Genomic DNA, 10413 nt, shown 5'->3' on the forward strand with positions numbered 1-10413 from the left:
CACGTAATTTTGCCATCCTGGGCCTCTCAGTTCCCTCATTTGCAAAATAGGTGACAGTATGACAGTACTTCTAATTTTGTATATCTTTGGTACAGAACTTAGTGAAAGTAAGCTCTTCAAAAATATTGCACATTGGGCCAGAGAGATAGTACAGTGAGCAAGGTGCTTGCCTACACACAGCCAATCTGAGTTCAATCCCGGGTATCCTATATGGCGCGTGAGGACCGCCAGGAGTGATTCCTGAGTACAGAGCCAAGGGTAGGCCCTTAAAAAGATGTGCATTAATTCACGGCAATGCAGCTTCTTAGCCTTGGAAGGTTCTTGGCACCAATGTCTGACCCATCAATTTCCCTTGTCCCACCTTTCCACCAAGGCCCTCCCAGGGCCAAAGGACAGAGGCGCAGGCTTATGGGTTTAGAGAAACGTTGTGTTTAATGGTAAAGCTCAGTACACTCCAGTACTGGGTGTGGCCTGGAGTCGAAGCAGCAGGGATGGGTAGGTGACCCCCACGGAGCCTCACATGGCGAAGAGGATGAGGAAGGCGACCATCAAACAGAAGAGCCCCATGGCCTCAGACAGGGCAAAGCCCAGGATGGCATAGGAGAAGAGCTGCTGCTTGAGAGACGGGTTCCTGCCAAGGACAGAGATCGATGCCAGTCCAAGGAAGGGGAAGGGGCTGAGGGCGTGGGCGGTGGAGGGCAGGAAGGTTAGGTGGAGGGGAAAGCTGGATAGCGAGGGCCCGGCCTATCTGGGGGCCTGGACGGGCACACTGAGTAACTAATGAGGCAAGTTTAAGTGAACCAGGTTGAAAACATGGTTCTGATTCAGAGATCACTACGGGGGGGGGGGGGGGAGGTGGTGGGGGTAGGGTAGGAGGGTTAAGGGGGGGGTAGGGGCGGGGAACAGGAGGTCAATGAAATCAACTCCAAGTCTAAAGGGAGCCTCTCCTGCTGATTCTCTCCCTGCCTCCCCCCACCCCAAAGTGGACTGCAGCGGCAGGTGCTCGAGGCTACCCCCAAACTTACCTGGCATAACCAATGATCAAGCTGCCAAACACGGTCCCAATGCCAGCCCCTGAGCCAGCCACACCCACCGTGGCGGCCCCAGCACCAATAAACTTGGCTGCTGTGTCGATGTCCCGGGAGACCACGCTGGTCTGGAACTCCCGCCTGGCCACCTGGAGCGGGGAGCTGCTGTACGAAGGCTGCGGCTGGGAGAGGGCAAGAGCAAAGAACAGGAGTGAGAGCAAGGAGAGAGCAGGGCACACAGAGAGCCGGCTGGCTCCACCTTCACCCCACCCACCTGAGCGCTGAAACTGCTGGCAGGATGCCCAGATGACGGAGGGCTAGGACTGTGCAGTATCCGGGACTTAGTCTTAGGGTTTGGCTCCAGTGGCAGCAAGGGCAACTGAGTGGGTCAGGGAAGCCTCACTTGTGGACAAGCGTCTCAGAACGCTCAACTTGACGAACTTAAAACCACGAAAACAGGATTTCCTAATTTTCCTCCCCCACTGGCCTAAAGGCAACTTTCCTAACCTGAAGGACACCTGTTCGGGGGAAAGTCACAAATGGCCCATGTCCCCTTACCTCTTTAGATAGGATCTCAGGCCTGTTCAGGAAGGAGGCAGACACGGGCCTGATTAGCCCCCTGGTACAACAGCGGATCTGTAAAAAGCAGAAAGACACAACGACCCCACCACATATTTTAATCAGAAATAAGAAAAAAAACACAACAAAACAACAAAAAACAAACCCTATAACACTTCTAAGCCTTGTAAAAAAAATTGTAAATACTTTAAAAGGGAAAAGCCCAATGCATCTCACAGTCAAGTGACAGATTCCTGCTTTTACCAGAGAGGCCTGCCCCACCAAGAGCTGTCCCAAGACCCTGGCAGAGTCTGCAGTGGCAAACTTCCCATTAAAACCGGGGTACCAAAGTTCACTAGTTTAGGCCCGGCCCTAATCGTATTCCAGGATAGAACGAGGATCTCCCTTGTATTCTAGCAGGTACGGGGCGTATTTGTACTCAAGTTGCAGAAGGAATTAGACGTGGAAACACTGTTTAAATAAAAAAGTGCTTAGGGCCATGCAGCCTGAACGAAAATGACAAGGCCAGACTCTTGACAGCCAGCACCTTGGCACCCCGTCCTTGAAGTTTTTCAGGAATGGAATGTTGAGCTTCTCACGCTCAGCAGAGCACTGGGAATACTCGGGAGTTCTAAGCACTACGGATGCATGGGTTCTGCCCATTCCCAGTCTAATGAACTGGGTCCAGGGTGCAGCTGAGGCATCACCATTTTTAAAAACTCCCCACATGATTCCAAAGTGCAGCCAAGATGGAGAATCGCTGCTTTAGTGGGCTCTTTGGCCATGGCCAAGTCAGACGCTGTGGGTAAAGGTCAGATCCGGACGCTGACGACATTCCCAAGCCAAGATAGTTTGGTTTACAGGGTCAAATAAATAGGGGCTAACTGTATCTCATCCTGCGTCCTCCCCAAAGAGCCAGTATCAGTAGGATGTCAAGCTTCCCTCTATTCATTCATTAATCACGGATAGGTCCCACACCCGGCATTTTAAAAGCAGCCAGAGTCGCAGCTTACCAGAGCCGGAGTAACGAGCAGTGTCCCGGTGGTCTGCATTTTTTTCGGTCTATAGAGGGGAGAAAAAATATTTTTTTCAACCACTGACAGCTTAGTCGTTTGCTTACAGTGACGACCTTCAGTCGTCCCCTTTACCCCGCCCGTCCTCCCTGGACCACCGTCTTCCTCCCATCGTGCCCCCAGCGGAGGAAGGTATTAGAGGTCAGAGGGGCAGAGCGAATTCCTGGTTCACCACTTTCCAGCGCGACGCGTTTGCAAAGAAAAGGTCACGGAGATCGGAAGTAAAGGAAGGAGGCCCAGTCCCAGGAGGGAAATGTTGCCAAAGAGGATGATTTCCCGGGAGGGCTGCAGACAGATACTGGGCAAGTGCTGTGCAAGGAGCTGCCCATTTCACACAGCTGTCCACCGCCCGCCTCTGCCAGGTCGGTTAATCGTTCATTACCGTTGGAAATGAACATTGCTTGTTAAGACTACGGAAACCCACCGCCTCTCCCGGCCGAGAGGAAAAAAACCTCTCTACCCAGTCCAGCCCAAACCCCGGCCCATTGCTAGCAGCCGGCCCCAAGTCACCTGCGCTCCCACTGCCCAGCTGCCCCTGCTCCGACCACAGCGCTGCCCTGCTCAAGGTGACTGACTCACCTCCTAGCTTTAGCTGTAGGTCCCAGCGATCAGCTCCCCTACCCACGTGTCCCGGGGTACCCTCACTCTCATTGGCCGCAATACCTCCGCGCCCCTATTGGTTAACGTCCTCTGGTCCTCCTTTCTCATTGGTTGTCCGCGGCTTCTTCCTCCAGCTCTCCACTAGAGCTTCGTGGCAGCTCCCGCCTCCCTGCGGACGAAGGCGGGGCTTGTCTCCAAAGTCTGGCTCCCGATTGGTCAATCCTTGAAAGACTCGACCATAGAGTCGGCGGGACGCGGCGGTTCCATAACCTCCCGCACAAAATGGCGACCAAGGTGGAAGCGCAGAAACAGGCGTGGGAGAGATGACCGGACGCCTTACGTACAGACACATGACCTTGGACCTAAGCCTTCATTCGGGCGCTCGGGCCTTCTGGCGCGTTGCATTCTGGGATTTGTAGTCGGGCCCAACGTCCAAGGACAGCTGAGATCCCGCGAGACGTTCCTTCTCAGGCTGGGAGAGCCAACGCCTTTGCAGTGCTTTCCCGCCGTAGAATTTGTGGCAGTCTTCCTCCCTCTGGGAGGGTAAAAGCCAGCCCTGCTCTTGAAACTTCTCTTGTGAACGAAATCGCCAATAGTTAGCGATCAGGAACTAGCAACCAGGTTTTTAGGAGGTGCTTAGCGTCTACTCCCTGCAGGCTGCGCTGGAGTCGCCCCTCAGGGTGCTGGGAGGCTGGGGCGTGGGGAGACTGCCATGCGGCGCGGGTGGGGTGGGGTCCCACTTCGGCCTTCCGCATGCAAAGCATGCGCACTAGCCCTTTGAACCATTTTCCCACGGAAGGGGTTACAAATTTTTTTTTCCTTTAATATTGTTGAAAACAGAGGCTGGAGCAATAGCACAGCGTGGAGGGCATTTGCCTTGCACGCGGCTGACCCGGGTTCGATTCCCAGCATCCCATATGGTCCCCTGTGCACCGCCGGGGTGATTCCTGAGAGCAGAGCCAGGAGTGACCCCTGAGCATCGCCAGGTGTGACAAAAAAAAAAAATATAGATAGATATCGTTTAAAATAGCAATAAAATGATACCCAATAGGAAAGCGAGCTCAAGGTAGGACAGACTGTACTACGGAAATAACCAATGCAGGGACTAGAGAGACAGTACAGCGGGTGGGGCGCTAAGCCTTGCACGCGGACCCCCCTGGTTCCTCCGGCTCCACATAGGATTCCCCAAGCCGCTTCCTGGGTGATCCCTGAGCACTCCTGGGTGTGGCCCAACACACCAGCACTCCTCTGCCCATCCCCTCCCCCATCAATTGAAGGGAAGAACGTTAAACTTTTTCTTTAGCTTTAAACTTTCTGGGGACACACCTGGGTATGCTCAGGGGTTGCTCCTGAATCACTCCTAGTGGGGCGTGGGGGTGAGGGTGGGGATGGGGGCACCATATGGGATGCCGCGGATTGAACCCAGGTCGGCCACGTGCACGGCAAACGCACTCCTGCTGTAACATCTCTCTAACCCTAGAACTGTTGAACTTTTCTACTAAAGGAAATAAAAATTTAAACGCAACATCAAGTGAGTCAAGTACTCTTCTGTTGGTGAGAATGAATTAAAACTTTTTGGGGGGGCAGGAGAGGGTGAGGAGCCACACCAGGCAGTGCTCTGGGGTTACTCCTGGCTCTGCTCAGGAATAATTTCTGGTGGGGCTCATGGGACCAGGAATTGAACCCCGCTTGTTAGTGCAGGCACTCCTTACCTGTTGTGCTATTTCCAGCCCCTCTCTATCCTCTTTGATCCAGGAAAATCTTTTTTAAGAACAAATCAGAAAAATTTTGTTCATAGGCTGTGCATTTTGCAGTTCTTTAGTATGGAAACAAGTAACATGGTAAACAAGAGACATAGTAGGGTGCATGCAAGGCAAACACTCTTCCCACTGTACTATTTTCTGGCATTGTGTCTTGGATATGATGTTCTAACACCAATCTTACCACTACTGTTAATTTTCCTCCACTGGTGTTCCCTCTTACTCCGCAGCCACCCTGACAGGTACTTTTTTTTTTTTTTTTTGCTTTTTGGGTCACATCTGGCGATGCACAGGGGTTACTCCTGGCTTTGCACTCAGAAATTACCCCTGGCGGTGCTCAGGGGACCAAATGGGATGCTGGGATTCAAACCCGGGTCGGCTGCGTGCAAGGCAAACGCCCTACCCGCTGTGCTATTGCTCCAGCCCCCTGACAGGTACATTTTAAAGTTTGTTGTTGTAATTTGGATTGCACAGCCTATGCACAGCCTATGAACAAAACTCTACTGATTTGTTCTTTTTTTTTTTTTTTTTGCTTTTTTGGGTCACACCTGGTGTTGCACAGGGGTTCCTCCTGGCTCTGCACTCAGGAATTACTTCCGGCGGTGCTCAGGGGACCATATGGGATGCTGGGAATTGAACCCAGGTCAGCCGCATGCAAGGCAAACGCCCTACCCGCTGTACTATCTCTCCAGCCCCCTGATTTGTTCTTAAAAGAGATTTTCCTGGATCAAAGAGGATGGAGAGGAGCTGCTATTTTTTTTTTGTTTGTTTTGTTTTGGGGCTCTCTCTTTTGGCCTGTGACATCTTCTATCAACAGAATTGTTATAGGGAATAAATGAGATAGTAGAGGCAGAAATGCTCTTATTTATTTTTGCCCCACCTGGGATGCTCAGTTTTATTTTTGGGATATACCTAGTGATGCTCAGGTCTACTCCTAATTCAGTGCTCAGGGCTTGCACCTGCTGTTATTGGGGGACTGTGTGGTCTGGGGCTCAAATCCAGGCTTTCAGCATGCAAACTGTGGCCTCTGACCCTTTAAGCTATTTCCCTGGCCCCAGCAAATTCATCCTTTCCTAAGATAGTCCTGACTTTATTACCCAGCCATGCTCAGGGATTACTCCTGGCCCTGCACTCAGGAATTACACCTGGCGGTGCTCGGGGGACCATATGGGATGCTGGGAATCGAACCCGGGTCGGCTGTATGCAAGGGAAACCCCCTGTGCTATCACTCCAGCCCCAGTTCTGACTTTAGAACTCACTTCCCCCCAGACTGAAAAGATAGTACAGAGGTTAAGGTGCTTGTCTTGCATGTAGCTGTGAACCTGGTTTGAATCCCCTTGCACCAGATATGGTCCCCTGAGCACTGCCAGGAGTGGCCCTGAGGACTTCCAGGTGTGCCCCATGCAGACAACACTCATCTCTTCCACCTAAAGTCTTCGCTTATCTCAGACCTTCTCTGCTTTCCTTCAAGTCAAGTATGTTTCTCTGACTCTGGAAATTCAATTCAACTCTTTTGGGAACTCCACAGCTCCAACTATTCTACTTGGTGTTGGGAGTTCACAGTTCACAAAACCGGTTTCACCCCAAAGGAAACTCAGAATCAGCAAAAAAAATATTAATCTTATGGGGCTGGAGTGATAGCACAGTGGGTAGGGCGTTTGCCTTGCACGCGGCCGACCCAGGTTCAAATCCCAGCATCCCATATGGTCCCCTGAGCAACGCCAGGGGTGATTCCTGAGTGCATGAGCCAGGAGTGACCCCTGTGCATTGCTGGGTGTGACCCAAAAAGCAAAAAAAAAAAAAAAAAAAAGAATATTAATCTTAGGCACGGGGCATAGCGGTAGGTAGAGCACCTGGCTTGGAAGCCTCAGGCCGGCGATGCTCAGAGATCACTGTGGTCCCTTGCACCGGGCCGCATGCCTGGGAGCGAACCCTGTGGCTCTGCTGTGGTCAGAACGGAGTGTGCAGTCTCAGGGCGCCTAGCTCCTGATGGCGGTAACCCTGGTCATCGCAGAAGCAACAGAGTGAGGAGGCAAGGGGGATTCAAACAATACATTTTAAAATAAAGGTAAAATTAAGATAAATATTTGGACAAAGAGAACTAGATGTTCCTCAGGTCCGATGAAAAACCTGAAAAATACAAAGATGGGAGGGGCTGGAGCAACAGCGCTGCAGCTAGGGTGCTTGCCTTACACCTGGTCAATCTGGATTCTCTCCTCAGCACCCTGGGCCCCACAGGAGTGACCCCTGAGTTCAGAGCCAGGAGTAAGCCCTGCGCACCATTCGGTGTGGCCCCCGCCCTCAAAAACCAAACAAACTCAAAGATAGGGGAACCAACTATAGGGAATACCAAGGATTTTTTTTTCAAAAAGAAATAACTTTTGGGGGTACCATAGAGACAGTACAGTGGCTGCATGCGGCTGACCTGTGTTTGACGCTTGGCACTCCATATAGTTGCCCTGAGCAGCAACAGGAATGATCCCTGAGCACAGAGCCGAGAGTACACCCTGCTGTGCATGAGCTCAAAACAAAGTCAAATCACTTTTTGAAAGAGAAAAGCTCAGCCTCCTGGAGGTTCTTGAGGGACCATTTGGGGTGCCAGGATTCAAACCAAGGTGGACTCCCCGAAGGCCAGCACAATCACCTCTGTATTGTTTCACCAACCCTGGGCTGAGTTTTGATGTTACATGTGAATTCACTAGCTACTTGGAGGGAGAGGGTGACAAGTTGCAATTCCATTAGAGGAAATGACCATCTTTTAAAAAAATAATTAATTAATTAATTAATTAATTTTAATGACCATCTTCTTGACACAACAGCCTAAAAAATGCTACATAAAAATGTATTTTCAGGGCCTGGAGCGATAGCACAGCGGGTAGGGTGTTTGCCTTTCATGCGGCCGACCCGGGTTCAATTCCCAGCATCCCATATGGTCCCCTGAGCACCGCCAGGGGTAATTCCTGAGTGCAGAGCCAGGAGTAACCCCTGTGCATTGCCGGGTGTGACCCAAAAAGCAAAAAAAATGTATTTTCAGTGCACAGCCTTGTTCTTGACAGTAAAATAAAATGTATTCTATACTCTATCCAAATAAACACTTTTCAAGAATCCCAACTACCTCCTTTGGCAAATGACCCAGGTGTGCATTATAGCAACAATAATAAAGAATCTCTGGGTTGGAGAGACAGATCAGCAGGCAGGGAGCTTGCCTTGCACATGGACAACCCAGCTTTGATCTCTGGCACCCCTTACGGTCCTTGGAGCACCGCCAGGAGTGATCTCTGTGTGCGGAGCCAGGAGTAAGCCCTGATTACTGCTGGGTGTGGCCTCCCCTCTACCCCAAGTCCCAAGACAAACACATTAAAAACCAAAGAAATAAAATGAGTTTTAGGTTAGAGGTGTCCTCGGGCTGAAATGATGTAGAACTTGTCTGGACCCATGCAAAATTCCCTGAGAAGTGACCTCAGGATAAAACTATATAGAACATACGACGGTTGGCCAACATTACAAACAGCAATTTCAGGTAACACAACTTTCAGATGCAACTCCATTAGAAGGAAAATAGGACAGTGCACTGATGAAGGGTGCAGACTGAGAGCCCTGCTTTACCATCTGAGAGATCTCAACAATTAGCAACTGGATTAACTCTTCTGTCTGGCACCCCCCACCACTATTTCCTTCTACATGGTTGTTAGGAGGATTAAATCACCCAACATTTATAAAGAACTGGACAGAGCTCTTTACATAGTGTTGGAAGTGTTTATTGCCATTCTAAATGAAGCCTGGGGCTGGGAGGTGGCCTGGAAGGGCTGGATCATAGACTTTGCATCCTGGAGCCCTAGGCCTCATCACTAACACCTCATGGTCTCCCTGAGCACTGCGCAGGAGTAACCATCTAGCACCAACTTGGAGTAGCACCAAGCACAGATGGGAGTGGCCCCAAAGCAAAAACAAGCAAACAAACAAACAAACAAAATGTTGACTAGTCAATCAGCACTTTTACTGTGAGTTAAATGTTGAGCTAGTATTGGGGGGGTCTGAATAGGGTGAAGGGTCTGATTTATCTTCATTTTTTTTTTTGGTCACACCCGGCGATCCACAGGGGTTACTCCTGGCTCTGCACTCAGGAATTAACCCTGGCGGTGCTCAGGGGACCATAAGGGATGCTGGGAATCGAACCTGGGTCAGCCGCGTGCAAGGCAAGCGCTTTACTCGCTGTGCTCACTCCAGACCCCTGATTTATCTTCTAAAAAGAAAACTGTAAAAACAGAGGATGAGGTTGGGTGAAGGAGATGAGGAGGAGCAGAGACACCAGCTGGAGTTAGTGTGATAATCCAGATGAGAGATGACATCAAGGAGCCTGAACAATAGTACAGGGGGGAGGGTGTTTGCCTTGCCTGTGTCTGGGTTCGATTCCCGGCATCCCATATGGTCCCCCAAGCAACAGCAACAGTAACTCCTGAATGCAGAGCCAGGAGTAACCTCTGAGCACCGCTAGGTATGACCTAGAAAACAAAACAAAACAAGTAAAAAGAGATGAAGTCACTTGACCCAAGCTGATAGTGGTGGGAGAGAGACTGGCTGCGGGTTCCCTCTCTTTAAGGACCACGCTCTGCTTTAATCTGTTTTCTTCAGTACTGGGGCTCGGACCCAAGTCTCCTTGGCAGGTAAGGCATGCACTTGCTGTGTGCGACACCCGCCCCCCCCAGCTCTCTGCTCTGGCATTCTCACACATTCTGGTCACAGGGGTTGTACCCTTTAGTTGTGCTCACACACACAGTGACAGGGGCACACCCTCTTGGCTGTGGTGCTAGCACATCCTCAGTTGCTCCCTTGGGGTTAAACGGTTTAGTCACGGTGCTCCTGTGCCCCTGGCCGTGGTGTGCCAGAGTAGCTGGGATGCAAGGTGTGCATCATTCTGCACCAGTGCTGGCAGCTCCGACAGCAGAGACGCTGGGACGGGCCTCAGATACACTATTCTTTATTCTTCTTACTTTTGCATCACACTGGCAGTACTTAGGGGCTGCTCCTGGCTCTGTGTTCAGCAACTGATGCTCAGAGGACATGGAATGGTAGGGAGAGAACTCAAGCCTCCTGCATGCAAAGCAGACACTTAGCCCATTCAACCATCTCTTTGGCTCTGATGCAATATCCTTTAAGGCAAAAAATGAGTAGTACAGAAAAAGAAAATCATATGTACATCGATGATGGGTTCAATTCATGAAAGAAATATAATTCCTTTTTTGTTTTTTTTTTTGGGGGGGGGTGACACCTGGTGATGCACAGGGGTTACTCCTGTCTCTGCACTCAGGAATTACTCCTGGCGGTGCTCAGGGGACCATATGGGATGCTGGGAATCAAACCCGGGTCAGCCGCATGCAAGGCAAATGCCCTACC

The 10413-nt window shown here is 50.8% G+C and overlaps 1 protein-coding gene across 2 annotated transcripts; it reads right to left on the reverse strand.

The window, feature by feature from the left end:
- Positions 1-413: 413 nt before the first annotated feature.
- Positions 414-3330, reverse strand: ATP5MC1 (ATP synthase membrane subunit c locus 1). 2 transcript variants are annotated; one of them, XM_055131968.1, is made up of 5 exons: positions 3239-3330; positions 2600-2648; positions 1587-1664; positions 1026-1210; positions 414-631 (listed from the first exon to the last, which is right to left on the reverse strand). In XM_055131968.1, exons 2-5 carry the CDS (start codon positions 2636-2638, stop codon positions 517-519), a joined length of 417 nt encoding a protein of 138 aa, XP_054987943.1. In that variant the 5' UTR covers positions 2639-2648; positions 3239-3330; the 3' UTR covers positions 414-516. The 2 variants fall into 2 exon arrangements, with proteins under 2 accessions (XP_054987943.1, XP_054987944.1); XM_055131969.1 differs by having other exon boundaries at positions 3170-3262.
- Positions 3331-10413: the final 7083 nt, after the last annotated feature.

The sequence above is a fragment of the Sorex araneus genome, chromosome 3 (assembly GCF_027595985.1).
Source record: "Sorex araneus isolate mSorAra2 chromosome 3, mSorAra2.pri, whole genome shotgun sequence".
Lineage (NCBI taxonomy): Eukaryota > Metazoa > Chordata > Mammalia > Eulipotyphla > Soricidae > Sorex > Sorex araneus.

Bases quoted from the DNA above. Each gene is read 5' to 3' on its own strand.
- ATP5MC1 (XM_055131968.1), bottom strand. From the start codon at position 2,638: ATGCAGACCACCGGGACACTGCTCGTTACTCCGGCTCTG. The intron at 1,211-1,586 runs GTAAGGGGACAT...GCCCTCTCCCAG, and splicing joins CTGAGATCCTATCTAAAGAG to CCGCAGCCTTCGTACAGCAG. The intron at 632-1,025 runs GTAAGTTTGGGG...TGTCCTTGGCAG, and splicing joins TTGATCATTGGTTATGCCAG to GAACCCGTCTCTCAAGCAGC.